We start from the raw sequence: 18,287 nt of genomic DNA, 5'->3' as shown, positions 1-18,287 counted from the left end.
CCCTGTGGGAGTTTATAGCTACAAATCAGGAACCAAAACCAATGAAGGTCGTAAAAAGAGGTAAGGCCAGAACAGGGAGAGCGGATGTCAAGGTTTGAGAGCTACAGGTGCCGGGGGCTAGCAGGGAGCTAGCTCTTTGTTTACTAGTGCAACTCTGACATTGCTGCAAGCAAGAGACATTTAACATGAACTTTCTTGTTTGTAAAAGTTGTCGACTTTTTCCACATCGTGCCACATTGCAACTGTAGTCAGCAATGTGTTTGTGTAAGATTTAATGTGATGGAACAACACAAAGTAGCCCATTATTCAGAAGTGGCCTAAAACAGACTCATAAGTCTGATTTTTTTAGAAACATTTTTCGTTGACATTAATATCCAGAGTGTCACGATTTGTGGTGGTGAGGTGGTGATGTAAACGCGGTGGACCCAGGTTATGGTGAGAAATTATGATTTACTGATAAGTAAGCACAATAATCCAAAGTCCAGGCAGCACAGAATGAGCCGAAGGCTAAGAGCTCATAACCGGTAGCACAAAATAGACATCTGACGACAGACGAGATGGTAGCATAGACAAGACGATACGAGGGCCGGACAAGGAAACAAGAGACACGGGTGGGTTTAAATACACAGGGAGACAATCAGGAGAAACAAGGAACAGGTGTGACCAATCAAGGGGTAGCCAGGACAACACTCAATTGGCATAGAAATAAAAAATAAACGCAGAAAAAAACAAATCCTGTGTATTTTCCTACCGAAAACCCCCCAATTATTCTTTGTAAAGTAGCTTGACCTCCGTCTGATTGCATGGAGAGTGTCAGTAAACATAAATTTTTGAGTCTTGCTACAGATTTTCAGTTGAACTCAGGTTTGGACTTTGACTGGGCCACCCTAACGCATAAAAATGCTTTACTTTAAGTCCTTCCACTGAAACTCTAGTTGATTTCCAGCTGCCAAGTGATCCTCCATCCCAATCTCAAGTTTTTAGCAGCCTTTAAATGTTTTATATATATATATATATATATATATATATATATATATATATATATATATATATATATATATATATATCTCGCCCATTTCGAGAGATAGATGGGCGAGAGATCTCTCGAAATGGGCGAGAACGCCAGAGCTAAGATCCTGTGGGACTTCCAGATCCAGACAGACAAAATGGTAATGGCGAACCAACCAGACATTGTCGTAGTGGATAAACAACAGAGGAAATCCGTTGTGGTAGATGTAGCAATACCAAGCGACTGCAACATCAGGAAAAAGGAGCACGAGAAACTAGAGAAATACCAGGGCCTCAGGGAGGAACTGGAGAGGGCCTGGAAGGTGAAGACCACAGTGGTGCCTGTGGTCATCGGGGCCCTCGGGGCAGTCACCCCCAAACTGGACCAATGGCTACAACAGATCCCAGGAACAACATCAGACATCTCAGTCCAGAAATGTGCAGTCCTTGGCACAGCCAAGATACTGCGCAGAACCCTCAAGCTCCCAGGCCTCTGGTAGAGGACCCGAGCTCAGAGGATAAGAACCACCCGCGGTGGGTGAGAAGGGAAATTTTATATATATATATATATATATATATATATATATATATATATATATATATATATATATATATATATATATATATATATATATATATTTTTTTTTTTTTTTGTAGGATTGTCTCATATTTGGCTCCACCCATTAATAAACTCTGATCAGCTCCCCAGAGTCAGAATGGTAAGGATATTAAGATAATGGTATTAAGATGGATTAATAGTTTTTTGTTTTTTTTTGTTTTTTCCACTTAAGCCTGCAAGTGGGTTGGGGTTGAATAAGCTTCTAATTTATATAGAAAAATGCATGTATAAATATCTTTTTTATGTTGAAGAATATATTTTAAATGGTCAAGTCTTATACTGAGTCTTAATCTAACACTTTAGTAGAGTTTGAATAAGAAAGCAGGGATCATATGCAGAGTGCAAGTTTTCAGAGTAATAAAATATGTCCATTATTTTCAGAAAGATGTTTAAAAACGACATCTCGAAGGTCCGCAGCATTAAGATGACTAATTTTGCCCTAAAGTGCCTTCACTTCTGTGACCTTCTTGTTCTTGGTTTAATTGACACTGATGTTAAACGTTCCTCTCAGGAGTGATAACATTAAGTTGGCTGAAGTCAGCGCTCACGCAGCAGTGAGAGAGGAATTAAATTGTTTTGTCCGAGTTTGCCTTCGGGCTCAAAGGTTTAACTGTTGTCAATCGGTGTAAAGCTTCAAAGAGTCACACTGACCTCAGCTCACTCCCTTAGGGGGACTTCTCTCTTACTTTTAGCGTGGCATTCAATGACACCTTTGGGTTTGACGTAAACTTCAAGCCTGGATTTCACAAATTCCATTTTTTACAAGTTTTCCAGAAACAAGATTGAATTTTTATTGGATGTGCTGCAGTGGTGTTGGGCTTGACTGAGTTCAGCATGGAAATGGTGTCAAGAATATACACATTAAGGATTTTATCTTTTACCATTATGTTTTCCATGCCACATGTACTGTATATGTTCAAAGTGAATGAAGAAATTTACCTTAGGAAATTTAAAAATGACTAAGATTTTAAATTTGAAGACAAAATAATGAATGTCCGCTTTTTGTTGTGTCCAAAAGCTGAAAGAATAAACATAAGAATAAATTAATCACTGCTAACTTTGACCATACTAGATTTTTTTGGTGCATCTTTTCTTGTCAAAAAAGCCAATTTCTGTTGCTCATGATTGGTTTCCAAAAGCAATAAAGGGTAAAACATCCAATCAAGCGAATACTCTTTTATAGGCACCGTAGTTTTAAAGAATCTCTCTTCAAAAATGAATTATTCAGTTGAATTTTGAATGGAAAATTGTGGTCAGAAGTTGAAGAATTTGAAAAATTCTTACAAAGACGACATTTTCCATTGAATTGACCTGAAAAATGAAAGCAGCTGAAAAAAAAGAAAGCTTCGTGACACAATCAACAAATGCTATTTTGGGTTTTCCCATTGGAGCAGCTGCACTGGCTTGTCAAAAAAAAACAAACAAAAAAAAAAACTTTTACCAACATTGAAAACCTCCTTTGCAGATAATGTTGTGTCAGTAAAAACTCAACAGAATATCGAGTTTATCTAGTTTGGGACTTGATGTACACTTTTAATGGAGTTTTGGTGAACTTGCTGCGTGTCGCCATCCACGCAAAAACGTTAACAGAAAACGGCATTATTCTTTAACTTTATACACCGATATGCAGATAGGTAGGCCACTTGGTGATTTTTCCAGGGTCACGTTAATGTGTGCCAGAAGGAGGCTGAAATTGAACCTACAACCTTCCGATCACGAGACAACTACTCTCCCCACAGTGAAGACAAAAACGTCTCAGCAAAATGTCCGTCCAGTAGTTAAAAAGGGCCTGGAATAAATTGGAAATATGCGTCTTGGACCAAAGAGGGTTGCGTCCGCATGTCTCGCCTGCTCTCTTTGGACTGCCATCAAAGTTTACGCCGGGTTGTTAAAAGCCAAGCACGGAGCTCGTCCTGACCAAAGATCAAAGCTCACCCAAAGCTTTCATGCATCAATAGCTTTGCGTTCATTGTCAGCAGCCTGCCTTTTGTTCGTGGATGAAAAATGAGCTGCGCTAAAAGCGGCTGTGTTGTTCCAAACACAAGTGAAGGCAACGCAAACACACTGGGCCGCTCATCTCAAATCCCTTCTGCACCACCTTTACACGGCTATAAGTCTTCGAGGCTCACTAAAATATTCATCGGGGGCTGGAAGAACAGCACAACGCCACAGAGGACCAGATGACAAATGCACACATTCAGAGAAGCGCGCAGGACACTGCTGCGTGTGGAAAGTGTCCGATGCGTCGGTTCAGTGGTTTTAATACCGACTAGATGAATCATGTGAGCCGTGACGAGACCTTTTCAAGAGATTTTTATCCGCAGCAGAACTTTACTCAGCTCCTGCTCACTGAACACAGCACGGAAAACTGAAGTGGCCCTCCTATAAATTACAGCAGAGACCGAGCCTACATCGACGGCTTCGGATGAGCACGGATTGCTTGAATGCACAGTACGCCACCCAACATTACAGTTGCATGCACGGACCAGTTATTATTTTACCACAGCGGAGGCCGTCTGCAGTAAACAAATATCTGTAACCGGCCGTGCACGCATGAGAAGCACGCCCAAGCAGACTCATGGAGCACGTAGCTCCCGTTTCGCTTGCAGCCACACAGCAGTTTCTGGGCTCCTGGTTTCTAAGACATGATTGAATTTTGTATGTGCACATTCTGGCACAAGGACAGGTCAGTGGTCGCCGTGTAAAACGTCTCATCGTCACATGTTCATCACCACACTCGAGGCGGAGTTATTTTAACTTTTGTGAATGACAGCGCGCACAACGGGGAGTAACAGGCGGCTGCAGGAGGGAGCAGACATGGAGAGAGCCAAAAGAGACGAACATGTCTCGTTTGAGTTCAGCGTGTTTGAGCTGCTCGTTTCGGTTTGTCCCAGTCCGATCCAAATTTATGATGCGAGTTGGGAAGAAAAGAAAACTCCTGCCTTTAGATTGAAAATATGCCCTCAAACAACATTCAATTTCTTGCAAAAACAAAAAACAAAAATAAAAATTGGGGCCGATTTGGCTCCTTAATGTGGTTCTTTGTTCTTCTCACTCTTCATCATTCGCATCCACTCTTAATTGAATTAAAAGCGGGGGCCTAATAACAGCTCATCAGCTTACTAAAGTCTCTTATCTTTATCATTTACAAATCAGCTAGGCTTCGTGTGGAAGGGCATTACTTTTGTCCAGGCTACGTTAAATTGCGTTATTAATTTCAAACATAAATAAATCGGCATATTCTTGATTTGCTCAATATTCCGTTCACAATATCCTAAAACGGAGGAATGTGTCATGACGATTTTTTTTTTGCTTTTTTGTTTCTTAGTCTTGACATGAGGTGGCACATCTTCTGCTTTTAAAAAGTGTTGGGTTTTTCTCCATCTTGCAATGGATTGTTGCTCAGATTTGTATGCATGATATCCAGCTGAGTGGACAGTTCAATTATTAATATTTTTGCTTAGAGCAAAGCTTGCAGATGTAAGCATTATTATGTTTTCACGTAGCTTCACAGGAATATCAAAATCAAGCCATAGCAACCAAAATCCCCAGTATTTATGAAAGAAAAAACATTTTCAATGCTTTCTCATCATCAGAACAAACATAAAAATCACATGCAGACAAATCAAACCCTAACGGTATTATGGAGGTTTGAAGCACAGCATCGAGAATTTTTATGTTAAAAATAAAGTCAGAAATCTCAGTGACTCATGAGGTCAACAAAGGTTTTGTGCAATGCAATCTGACACATATGCATTAAAAGCAAGTCATGTTATTTTCTTCTCAGCAGAGTATTAATTTCGGATCCGAATCCTTTCTCTCTCCAAATGCTACCCCTCTCCTAAGCAGGCTTATGTAGACGTTTCTGATTTATTTTTTATGCTAAGGCTGTAGAATCATTTAAAATGTGCAGGGAGTGAGTCCGCATGCTCCTTTTTCCAAGTTAATTTAGCTTTCAATGCCTGGTAGTTGGCCAGTTTTACTTTTTGACTACAGGAAGAGAGAAAGGGCGAACGGGATGGAGTGTGCAATGACACAGATTAAACAGCGGGTGGCAGTGTCATCGATGACCCGCATGTAGGGTTTATTGAAACAAACCAAGTCGTGCATACACACGAGAATAACTTCTTTTTTTTTTAAGTTCTGGGAAAGTATATTTGAGTGACAGGGGTTGATCATTCCAATAATTAATTAAAATTAGGAGTTATTGTAAAGCTTATTTCTACCAGTTATTATTTCAACTATAAATTATCCCCTCGCCAAATTTCATTTTCAGCAGTTCCCCTGCTTATGAATCTTCAACTATTCAGGTTATTCAGGGATTAGGCATCAAATTATATAAGTCTTCGTGATGTCTTTTTTTTGTTGTTGTTTTTTTTGTTCAACACCCCTCCACTGTCCCACCAGGCTTCTCACGGTGAGCACGACAGAAAAACTGCCAACTGCAACATCTACCCAAAATTTAAAAAAAAAAAAAAAAAAAAACCCAACAAAAACAAACATGTAAGTTATCACCTGGATGCATCGTGACACTGACTAGATTAAAGAAATTCACTCCCGAATAAATATCGACCTAGTTGTGAATCGACTTTCGTTCAGGTCACTTTCCTTTGCGGGTCTAATGAGTCATGACATCATCCGAGCCCCCCGAGTCTTCCTCCCACGCTCCCCCAGCCCACTCCCCTCCTTTATTTGAAGGCGCTCCTCGCTCCACCTCCCCAGTCAGCGCTGCAGAGGGACGACAGACGAGAGCCTGATGGTACAACTGGGTCACTTTTTCTCCGGTCGTACCCTCACTACGGCAAAATGAAGCCTGCGCTTATCGTGGTTTTTGCTCTTCTTGCAGGTAAGGGTGAATAGTTGTTGTTTTTTTTACTATTATTTTTTTCTATTTTTATTTTATGTTGTTTTTTTGTTTTTTTTGCATCCGTACAGATAGTTGATAACGAGTTCAGCACCAAGGACAGAGATAAGTCTCGCAGCTTCGCATTTGACTAAATCCTACTTTTTCATTCCTACACAGAAACGGTCGCGCTCCCAGTTGGCAAAGAGGGGCAAAAAGATGTGGTATGCTTCAATAGTATTTCTTTTTTTTTTCTTTTTCCAACTCATAACACGATCACGTCGGCATCTTGAACGGAATAAGATGCTTTCTTTGACTTTTGCAGGTTGCACGATGTCTGGTCGAAGTCTTGACCAAAGCGCTGTCCAAGCCGGACGTTCATTTGGATCAGGAATGCAAAGATATTCTCCAAGCAGGTTTGTTAGAAAAATATAACTAAGTTTTTTTTTCTTCTATTTATATATATATATATATATATATATATATACACAGTATATATATATGCAAAATGTCTTCTGCATTAACTACATATTTTTTATTTTATTTAGTTTTTGCTCTCAATCGGGTTAAATGAATGGAGTTGGAAACTTTAAGGAAGATTACCGTTTGAGGATTCTCCACAATTCAAACAGTGCGTCAATACGCCGATTTCAAGAAGCGGCGTATTTAAACAGTTATGGCGTGAAACACACTATAAATGTGTATATTTTTTGTAATTCTTTTGTTAATTTAAGGTCACAGTGGCTTCTTTATGAGGTGGGGGAAAAGAAAAAAAAGAGTACTTTGTTTTCTTAATCATTTTTTATAATGGAAAAAAAAAAGAGGCACAAGTATCCAATCCAACTGTTTTGCCAAAATTTCATGTGCAAATCTTTTGGGGGTATTTCTGTAGGGGTTTTGCAAGTGACTCAGTTTTGTCTTTTGTAGATTTTTCTAAAAATAACTCATACTTAGTCGAACTGAGTGAAAAGCATAAAAAGCATGTTTTAAGTCTCGCCACAGATTCCTAAATCGGCTGTATGCTTAAGGTGGTTAATTGTGCTGAAATCTCAACTTTTTCTCAGTCCTTTGCAGGTTTCTTAAAAGATTGTCCCTGCATTTAACTACGTTGACCTTTTCCTTAAAACTATGATCAGCTTACTGGCTACTATACTACAACAAAGCATCTCCACACCATCATACAGCCACCACCATGTTTCATAGTGGAGAGTTCATAGTGATGTCAGTTTTCCTTGAGCATTTTACTTGAAAGCCAACAAGTTCAGTTGGGTTTCATTTTACTAGAGCAAATTCTTTACTGCATCCCTTTGTGCCAAACTGGAAAAAGGGACGTCTTACGGCTTTCTTGTTCATAAAGCTCAGATTTAAGTAACTCAACTTTCTTTCCACTCTACAGAAATGTATCTATTCCCAGATGTTACGCCGTAGATTAAGTTTCCAAGACCCTGTGACATACTCTAGAGGCTGAAATCAGCTAATCCAGTCAAAGTTCACAATTTTTTTTTTCTTTGTTTTTCCTTAGGTGTCAAATATGCCCCAGAGAACAAAAAGACTACAGAGGGAATTGTAACACCGGAGGACATCTCTCGTGTGGGGGCCCCTACGGCAAAGACGGCGGACGTCAAAGACATTGAGGCACTGCTGAAATCTGTGGAGGAAAAGAGGGAAACCCCTGAAGATGAGCGGAACCAGGAATCGTGGAGTCTGATAGAGAAGCGGGATGGGGAGCAGGAGGAAGAAGTACGAGAGAAGCGGAGCAGCTGGAGGCCAGGAAGATTCCACCAGAGGAAGAGCAAACGAGGAGAGGAAGATTACGACCGCAGTCAGGAGAGTTGGGGAGGCCTTGAAAGGAGGTCCAATGACGAAGAAGAGGACGGAGAAAGTGAAGAACGAGAGAAGAGGAACTGGAGGCCCGGAAGGCACTACCAAAGGAAAAGTAAACGGGATGAGGAAGACGGGGGAGAGCCAGAGGAGGAACGCAGTCAAGAGTACTGGGATGCAGACAAGAGGCTGGAGAACGAGGAGGAGGAGAGAGAAAAGCGCATATGGAAACCCACGCATCGCTATCATCACAAGATAAAGCTCCACAGGCGCAGCGACGAACCATCCGAGGGTGAGGGATACGAAGACCGCAGCCAGGAATCATGGGACGTTGACAAGAGGAGCTGGAAGGCTGGCCGATTCCACCAGAGGAGACACAAGCGCGATGAGGAGCTATCGGAAGAAGCAAGGGAAGAGCCTGAGGAGGAGCGAAGCCAGGAACATTGGGACGTTGACACTGGGAGAGAAAAGAGGGAGTGGAGGGCGGGAAGGTATCACCAAAGGAGACAGAAGCGAGATGAGGAGCTTTCGGAGGAAGCAAAGGAAGAACCTGATGAAGAGCGAAGCCAGGAATATTGGGATTTTGACACCGGAAGAGAAAAGAGGGACTGGAGGCCTGGCAGGCATTCCCAAAGGAGGCACAAACGCGAAGACAGGCTTTCAGAGGATGCCAAGGAAGAGCCTGACGAAGACCGCAGCCAGGAATATTGGGAATTTGATACTGGGAGAGAGAAGAGGGACTGGAGACCTGGCAGGCATTCCCAAAGGAGACACAAACGTGACGAGGAGATTTCGGAAGAAGCCAGAGATGAGCCCGACGAAGAACGGAGCCAGGAATACTGGGACTTTGACACAGAACGAGATAAGAGGAGCTGGAGGCCCGGCAGGCACCACCAGAGGAAACACAAGCGTGCCGAAGAGCTCGGAGAGGACGGCAGGGCAGAGCCGGAGGAAGAGCGCAGCCAGGAATATTGGGATTTTGACAAGAGAGACGATAAAGAAGACGTAGAGGTAGAAAAGCGGATCTGGAAGCCCACACACCGGTACCACCACAAGAGGAGACTTCACAAGCGAGGATCGTCAGAGGAAGAGATGGAGCCGAGGGGCGACTCGGAAGAGAACACAGAAGAGGAAAAGGACAGAGATGAAGCCTTGAGGTATTCTTACCCAATTCTTTTGTTGCGTCCCTTATATGCAGTGGATTGTAGATTTCATAATTTTAGTTGCAAGACACAAATGGACCAACATGAAGCTGTTGGGATGAACTAACAGAATATATGTGGCATCTTTCTAAATGGATCATTTTTAGGTACCTGGCTGAGAAACGCAATCCCTGGATTTACAGAGGCTATTACCACCCGGCCTGGTATAAGAGAGACTCAGATGAACATGCTGCAACATCCGCTAAGGTGAGCCTCTCTAATGATCATTTTAGTTTAACCTGTTTGTATTAAACTTTAATAAGACTTTAATGAAGCTTTCAGAGGTTTTAGAACATGCCTTTAATGACCTGAAGTACTGCCATCCCAGAGCTCATTGCTAAGATGTCTAATTGTTCTGTTTTGTTGTTTTAGATGGATGAACTGACCAAGCTGCTTAGTTACAAGTTAAACCAGCTGGCTAACCAGTCCACTAAAGAGGAGGATAAGAGGAGTTCACAGCAGAGAGAGCTTACACCACAGGAGGTTCAGTCATGCTGTTTTTTGATTAATTGTCCAAGTGTACAGCTTTCTTTATGTTTTAATATCTATGCAAAGACAACAACAGAACACATTTTGTTGAAGTGCATCATTTCAACTGTATGCAAGTCATTTGAGACCAGGATGCAGCCAAAATGCAACAGGTTCATGCATATTTGCGTGGCTTGAGCAGAGCACATTTATTTTACACAGCATCTCTGCCAATGACACAAACTGTATTCGGTTGGTTCTGCCTCGGTCTCACTACGGCGCATCTTCTCGTTTACCCCGTTCGACGTCCCCACGCCGGTGTTTTATGACTGCTGCAGTAATCATACCGAGGAGCGAATGATTGGAGTCTCTGAGAGCAATCAGCCCAAAGATGCTCATAAAAGTGTGGAGGACTTCTGCCTGCAGAGACTTATCTCATCTCGTACATTAGAGCGGGAAAAAACAAATTACCGAGGCAGCGTCAAAGTGATTCATTCGTTCCACGACGCTGCATCTTGCAGGATAAGAAGGGAATATGTAACCCAAGCGAGCGATTAACCTATTAGAGGGGTCCTCCTGACACAGAAACAGGCTTACATAAATGCTGTAGCCCAGGGGTCTCAAACTCCAGTCCTCGAGGACCGCAGTCCTGCAACTTTTAGATGTGCCTCTGCTGCACCACACCTGAATAGAATAATTAGGTCATTAGCAAGGCTCTGGAGAACTGATCTACACAAGGAGGAGGTAATAAAGCCATTTCATTCCAGTGTTTTGTACCTGTGGCACATCTAAAAACTGTAGGTCTGCGGCCCTCGAGGACTGGAGTTTGAGACCCCTGCTGTAGACAATGTGAATGCAGAGCTGGCCCAAGGTATAGGCAAACCAGGCAAAGGCTCAGGGTCCCAAACACTGGGACACACAAAAGAAATGAGTTCTGACAGTTTTGGAATGGCTCACTTGAAATATTTTCCAAATTTTTCTCATTTTAATGTCAGATTTCTTTAAAGTATAACAATAAATTTGGTAAGTGTGCAAAGTAAATTGCTATTTTGATGGCAAACAAAACCAGTTTGGACAGTTGTGGGCAATTATATCTTCATAACTGCCAGTTTTCTGTGGACGGCGTCGCATTTAAGCCCAACAAATTAAACTCAGACCCTTCTTCCCAACTCAACCAAACTTTTACTGAAGTGCTGGTGAAGTCAAGCTATGCTTAATATTCCATAAACAATGTTTGAATGGCATAAAGTAGTAATTATATAATGTTTGTTGTTGTTCCGGATCTTAAAAATAAATCCTTTATTCCCCTCCACTCCCCAACAGGAGAAACAGCTGGAAAATCTGGCAGCGATGGACATGGAGCTGCAGAAAATCGCAGCCAAGTTGCACGACAAGACCGCATAATCCCGGAGCATTTTACTACAGTCTGTGAACCATGCCAAGTTACTGTGCATCTACCTATTTAATGTGCTTTGTGTTAAAAAAGAAACAAAGAAAACTGCAAGAAAGTTCACATCCTACCTGCTTTATTTGATGTATTTGTGATGTTACGTCAAAATTAAAACAGCATGGGAACGGCTTGGATGTTTAAATACGTTTTGTGATGATATGAAAAATATTAACAGAGACAAATTATTTAAATGTATTTGATGGCTCTCATTCTGTTTGCACTCAATAAAAAAAAACAAACAAAAAAACCCAAAACGATTTATCCCTGGGACCAAATTAAAGTCGAATTTATTTCCAGAATTAATGCGGTTCACATTCCACCGTTTATTTTCCAGTGATTTTCATTGAAGTAGATAAAATAAACCTACATTAGCAACTGAATTGTATAGCAAGTTACTAAATAAAATACAACAGCTTTAGCAATAGCTGTGAAGGGATACAACACAAACTTGTCACTTAAAAGAAATGAATTCAGCCATCTCTTACATAAAGGAGCACATGGAGCTGAGATGACCCGTTTTTTTAGGGTTACACTTTACCTCTCAGCTGATCTGAGGACAAAGACAGGAGAAGGTGTTCTGATGAATACAAACCAGACACCCAGTCTCCTTTTCTGCAGAAGTGTCACTTCGGTTCGACAGAGTCTGAAGCAAAATCCCTGCAGGTGACACCAACGTGCCTCGGAGAAGATCTGATCCTTCTGCGTGCGTTTACCCCTCGGAGTCTTTCACTTTTTGTCTCTTTGGAGCTGGTTCCTCAGCCGCCGGTTCGGAGTGGTCCGTGGCCACGGTTGTCCCTGAGAGGAGGTAGCCCCCGCCCCCGCTCATCAGGAGCAGAGGATGGGTCCTGTCAGGCAACACCTGGAGACAAAGAAAGGGACAAGTCGGGAGGAATTAACTCTGGGAGAAACAAGTCCGCCTGTTGTCTACTTTGTACCTCAAACTGGCGCAAAGAAAAGTTTCTTACGCTTGGAATGGAGTATTTACACAAGTGTAAAAAGATTAACGAGGTGACAGAAAATGAGAAGTAATGATTAAGCTTGATGTTTCATCATATGTTTTACAGTCGATTTGCTAATTCTACCACTAAATGCAGAAATTATTAGGACACTTCGTGATATGCTTACAAATATGACTAACTGCTCTGCAAACCAATGGAGCTAATGTTGGCTTAAACCAAACATCAGAAGTGCAAAATTATACAATTGGAGACCATTAAAAATAACATATTTTTCCTACATATTTTTGATGCAGAATTCTACAATTTAGATGTACTCACACATTTCTCAGTAAATTTTGGTCCATTTTGAAATGGAAATAAAGGTTCACCGTGGCTTACAGTGGATACATGGATTATTAGATAGACAAATCTACAGAGGATGGGTAGATGTTCATTTTTCTAATAAAAAACAATAAGAAAAGCAATCTGATAGCTGCAGGTTCCTATTAGAAATGCTGATTTTGATTTGATCAGGCAGACAACTGCATAGGGAATAAAGGTCCTTACGTAAAATAACTATATACAGGAATTCACAAACTCTTTTCATTACATATTCAGATCAGGAAACTGCCTAGAATGAATTGTATGTAGGAACCCTGACAAGTAAAACACTGAATCTGATCCAACTGGATTTTACGCCAAACAATACAGTATTTATTCACGGTGGCAGCATTTACCTGGTAATGCCTGAGCCAGGTGTCGGTGAGCATGAGGTTGACAGTCCCACCTTGTTCCTTTAGCTTTGTGTAGCACTCAATAAGTGTCTGAAGACGTTGAGTCAGAAAAGAACAAAAACGAAGGATTTAAATAAGAAAATACATGAATTAATACGTTCACAGGAAGTCAAGTGATATTGAGCCAGACTTCTGAAAAAACAGAACGGTGTATCGTTTCCATCTGCAGCTCTTATTAGAAATTGTTCTCCTATAGTAAATTATCCTCAAAAGACACAATTACTCATACATCTTGAACTTTTCTGGTTTGTCACATTAGAAATAGAAACCTCAATGTATTTTAATGTGACAGAGCAACATAAAATAGTGTGGGATTTTAACATAGGAAAAAAATAAATAAGTAAAACAGACCTTTTGTGAATAAACCTCTGAAAAGTGTAACTTCAAGTTTTTTGAGGGGTATATCTCCACTAGCTTTGCACATCTAAAGACGAAAAAAATTATCTCCATTCTCCTCTGCATCCCTACAGCATGACGTTGCCACCACCATGTTCCACACTGAGGATGGTGTGTTCAAGATGATGTGCAGGGTTCATTTTTTTTTTTTACAATTGCAAAGGGACTTTTCAGGACTTTCGTCCTCCGTAAAGGCCAGTTCTAGTCCAAGGGATACGAATATCTTTGCAACATAAACATTTATTCTTAAGAAGAAGAAACTGAGACATGAATTTTCTTACCTCTTTGAACTGAGAGAAGACTACAAAAGGCCGAGAAGGGGAGAGGAATTTAATCAAGCCCAAGAGAACAGAACAAGGGTGAAACTGACTCGCTATCACCAACCTGCAAGCAAGGGGGGAAAAAAAAAAAAAAACAGATGATCAAGCATACATGTCAACAGCACATTCTGTAATTGGAAATGTGCAACAAGGCAAGATGGTAATTCAGCTCATCAGTGCTTCAAGCAACACAACACCCACAAACCATCTTACAGCTGCACGAGAAGCCGTCGAAAAGGCTGATTTAGGACAGCGAGGAAAACTGTGCTCTGTTTATTGTTTATAGCTTCCAGTAAAGCCTGTATGTTATAGAAAAGTCTATGAGCGAACAAGATCAATACTTGTACTTCTGGCAGAGATGTCAGCTTCTTATAGCTCAGCCATCAATCATAAAAGCTATAAGGTCTTTTATTTAACGTGGGAGTTAACTACAAAGCAATCAATTTGTTCACCTTGGAAGAGCACTGCACGGTAATCACTTCGAGCCCAGAGAAAGGCGAATTTTTTTTTTTTTACGACTATTATGGACATAGTTAATGATTTAATCATTCATAATTGTTCCCCTGTGTGAATGTGTCGTAATGGCATCTGCTTGGTACGCGGAGCCAGGACAGGAGGAGGAGGCTGCTGCTGACAGAAGCAGAGTGCTGCAGAGAAACGAATCTGAACGCAGAGGCGAAGAATCGGAGACCAACCCGTCAGCGTTTCTGCCTTCCAGCAGGGCAGCTGCGGCCGCCAGCTTCCGGCGCTTCTCCTCCAGCTTCACCTTCCTTTCCTGAGCCTAAAAGTGGAAATGCATTCCAGTTACAAAACACACATCGCTTTTATTTGATAGATAATTAGCAGAATAAGGCATAGCGTTAAAATACTTTTGCTTCTTGGCGTTTCTCCCTCTCGAGTTTCTCCCGGTCTTGGCCGTCGTCGTCGCCGGTGTTTGTCTCCATCCTGCCTTCCTGCTGTTCTGCCTCAGGCTGGATTTGCTCCTGCTCTGCAGCCGCATTCAAGCTCTTTTCTTCTGCATTGTTGGAAGAGATAAAGCACAGCAACCACATAAATAAATGGAGACAATTTAGGGCAACAGAGTGAGGATTCTGAACTGGGAAGTCAAGCTAAGCAATACTGAGAACAGAACAATGAAAATGACTCACTTTTACCTTCTAAAAGTAATCAAACCTAAACACATTAGATAGGGAGGTTTTTAAAAACACGGTAGCTGAGCATCTGCAGTATATTTTGATCATAGCAGGTACTATAGGTTTTAATGCATATCTCTGCAAAGATGGTAAGCAAACAACAGAAGGTAATTCAATCAGTTTGTGTTCTATTTTATGACTATGCATCATTTTGTATTTATAGACAAACATCCAATAAAATACATTGAAGTTTCAGTGGCCACCCTACTGGCTCCCCAGCCAACCCAATAAATAAATATATACATTAATAACATTAAAAATAGAATAATAAAAGTATTAATATGAATAAATTACATATAGATTTTTTTTTTCTTTTAGCTGTGCCCCGCCCCTAAAAATTGTACTGGCCTGATCTGGCCGCCCTTGTGAACATTTTCTGGAGGAGCCACTGTGAAGTTTGTGGCTGTGATGTGACAAAGTGAGAAAAACTTGAAAGGTTATGAACATGTTTTGTAGAGCTGCGTAAGTAAAAAAAAAAAAAAAAGAAAAGAAAAAAAGATATATAAATCCTGGCTGTCATTGGCAGTTCAGCTCTAATTTGTAGTAAATCTGTCAAAAATTATAAAAGAATGCCCAACCAGCAGTGGGGTCTTTGGCACTGGTGTCCAGTGTGCTTGCCAGCAAAGCGTTGACGCGGCAGATGGGAAACTCATGCAGCATATCGTGAAAATGTGCGGGGAAGCCGAAACACTCCACCCCCGCCCGGACCGGCCCACCTCCTGGGTACATCTGAATCACCGAGCCGTAGCCTGGACGGGGAGGGAAGAGAAAGTAATTACATAAAGGGCAAAAGAAAGGCTTCGGTCAAAGTCCGCAAAGACAGCTGAAATCTTTACAAGGTGGATGGTGCACACAGCTTGTTAAAGAAAACCTGCCTCCCATTCTCTCCATGATGGCTCCCAGCACAAGTCCAGCACAGGTCTCGAACACTAGAACTTTACTGCCAGCATGGATGTTTCCCAGAGTCAACATCTGTGCCAGTGTGTCATACCGCAGATGGCTGCATCACATGGAAACGCACACACCGTTGCAATCAAACCGACATTTAATCCGCTCAAAACTCTGCCGATTTTCAGCCTGCAGTCTCACCAGATCTTCCCTGGTTCGCGGCCGTGGTACATCATGGCTATGATGCGGCAGGTTGGTTTCAGAACCGTCACCGTGTTTTCATACCTGGGAGGGAATGAGACGAGGACAGGCGATGAGACCAGGAACATTAACACATTACACTGATTGATGCCTGCAACCGTTTTGAGTGTTTGTGACTCACTTTTTCTTCTTCTTCTTAATATACTTATCCTGGGCATATCCAGTCTTATTATTGAATGTTGAACTGTTATCTATGAGCTGCTGAATGATTTCCTGAGGTACACACAAAATAAATAATGCATTAACTCTCATCATTTCAGTTCATTACTAACCAAATATACGCTGAGAAATCAGTTGGTGATCAATATCAGACGATTTTATGCTTGACCAATTCTGATTGGGGATTGATTACCTGGAAAATGAAAGTCTGACCTTTTTCAGATTAGTAAATGTGCCAGACCTTGACAGAAATGGGTCACATTGGCAACAATATCCTTGGGAGCTGATACTGAAGAACCAAGACTTAAAAATTAGAGCTGAACGCTTATGTCAAGAAATGACAATAAGCATTTCGTGACTGTTGTCGTTGATTAGTTTTTTTCTGGCTCTTCTTCTACATCTTTAGGTGAGCAAGAAAGAAGAATCGCTGAGTGAGCTATAATCGCCCTCATAAACGAGGAAATGCGATTGCTGTATTTGTGGATTTTTAGAGATGAACGGCTCAGTAACTTTGTTCAAGTTACATTTGTACCTCGTTCTTCAGACCTTGCTCTTTCATCGTCTCAATGTCGTCTCGGGTGAGTTTCTGTGATTTCCCATCATCGACGATGTTTCTGTTGTCTGTACCTGCCACCTTCACATCTAGGAGCCACACGGAGAGACAGTGAAACACAGTTAAAACAAAGGCTCAACAGGATCTCTGCATTTAAGCATGTTTATATTTACGGAACCTGTAAAGGGGTATTAGAAATAGCTGGATGCAAAGACAGATTTTCTCCATTTTGAATTTAATATTTTGTGTAAATGTGACTTTGTTGATGGAAATTTACAAATTTGGCCAGGTTGTCAATTCTGACGAATGCATCACAATAATTCCTTCATACGCCTTTAAAACTAAATGAAGCAACTTGATCCTATTTTTTTGTGAGTTCACTTCTATTTTATACAGATTTATTTTATTCACTACCAGTCTTATTTGATTTGCATATTTTCTTCATTCCCTAGTTTTGAAATTTCTTCAGAATTTCAGTTTTCAGCTTGACAAAGAAAGGTTAGTGTAAATCTACCAATTTGGATATTTGGCATGGGGAGAAAAATGAAAGTTAGCTAATAATTGCTTGAAAATGGCATACAAAAAAAAAAAAAAAAAAGGAGGGAGGTGAAATAAAAACACAAACCGAAGTGACCTCACAATGGCTGAGAATGTAATGCACACCTGTGGAACTTCCCGTTTCCTTGTCTTCCTTTGGTTGCAATGTTCCTCCGGAGGCAATCTCAAATGTGGTGCCGTACAGATGTCCCACTACGTTATCCAGCAAGATCCACTGCTTCTCAAAGATCACCTTTCTGTGAGTAAACCAGCCAAATCCTGTCAATCGTCATCATTCACTCCAGCACCAGATAAACTCAGCGTACCCCTATCTATAAGAGTTTATCACATAATAAACTGAAGCTGTTGCTTCCCAGTTTATATCAACATTTCACTTACTTCTTCCGCTGAATTTGCACCGCTTTGTAGACGTCCCCTCGTTTTAACACTATGTGGTCTCCCTCTTTGATTCTGTACTCATAATCATCATCTTCGTTGTGAGCCATGATAAACTATGTAAAGCAGCTCAAAACACAGCTGCTGGAGAAACGCGGCCTTCAGCTTAATCTTTAAAAGCGCTCTAAATAAGTGGAGGCATAAAAAGGCACTGAATTATCCTGAGCCGTAAACAAAAATGTCTTAAATTGACATTCACACGTGTTAGCTTTCACTTCCCTAGCCTCCAATGACGCGTAAAACAAACGCGGAATGACGTTTCAGAATAAGTGCCACTGATTGGCCGAGTGAACGCCAGTCATATTTCCGTCCAATAGGCGCGAGGTACGAGCTAAACGGAAGAAAAAAAAAAAAGACCACCGCAGGTTCCTTTGAGCTAAA

At 41.2% G+C, this 18,287-nt stretch overlaps 2 protein-coding genes across 2 annotated transcripts; one reads left to right on the top strand and one right to left on the bottom strand.

Annotated features, from left to right (window-relative positions):
* The first annotated feature begins 571 nt into the window (after positions 1–571).
* Positions 572–11,459, top strand: chgb (chromogranin B). The gene is made up of 8 exons (XM_032585139.1): positions 572–611; positions 6,350–6,473; positions 6,651–6,694; positions 6,796–6,886; positions 7,993–9,448; positions 9,601–9,700; positions 9,866–9,976; positions 11,285–11,459. Exons 2-8 carry the CDS (start codon positions 6,434–6,436, stop codon positions 11,363–11,365), a joined length of 1,923 nt encoding a protein of 640 aa, XP_032441030.1. The 5' UTR covers positions 572–611; positions 6,350–6,433; the 3' UTR covers positions 11,366–11,459.
* Position 11,460: 1 nt separating this feature from the next.
* trmt6 (tRNA methyltransferase 6 non-catalytic subunit) lies at positions 11,461–18,154 on the bottom strand. Its single transcript, XM_032585140.1, has 12 exons — positions 17,850–18,154; positions 17,577–17,707; positions 16,893–17,002; positions 16,323–16,414; positions 16,142–16,225; positions 15,928–16,052; positions 15,631–15,801; positions 14,729–14,874; positions 14,555–14,640; positions 13,821–13,923; positions 13,087–13,173; positions 11,461–12,270 (listed from the first exon to the last, which is right to left on the bottom strand). The coding sequence occupies exons 1-12, from the start codon at positions 17,954–17,956 to the stop codon at positions 12,121–12,123; spliced, it is 1,392 nt and encodes a 463-aa protein (XP_032441031.1). The 5' UTR covers positions 17,957–18,154; the 3' UTR covers positions 11,461–12,120.
* Positions 18,155–18,287: the final 133 nt, after the last annotated feature.

This window comes from Xiphophorus hellerii, chromosome 15 (assembly GCF_003331165.1).
Source record: "Xiphophorus hellerii strain 12219 chromosome 15, Xiphophorus_hellerii-4.1, whole genome shotgun sequence".
Lineage (NCBI taxonomy): Eukaryota > Metazoa > Chordata > Actinopteri > Cyprinodontiformes > Poeciliidae > Xiphophorus > Xiphophorus hellerii.
This window is presented reverse-complemented; position numbering and strand designations above follow the sequence as displayed.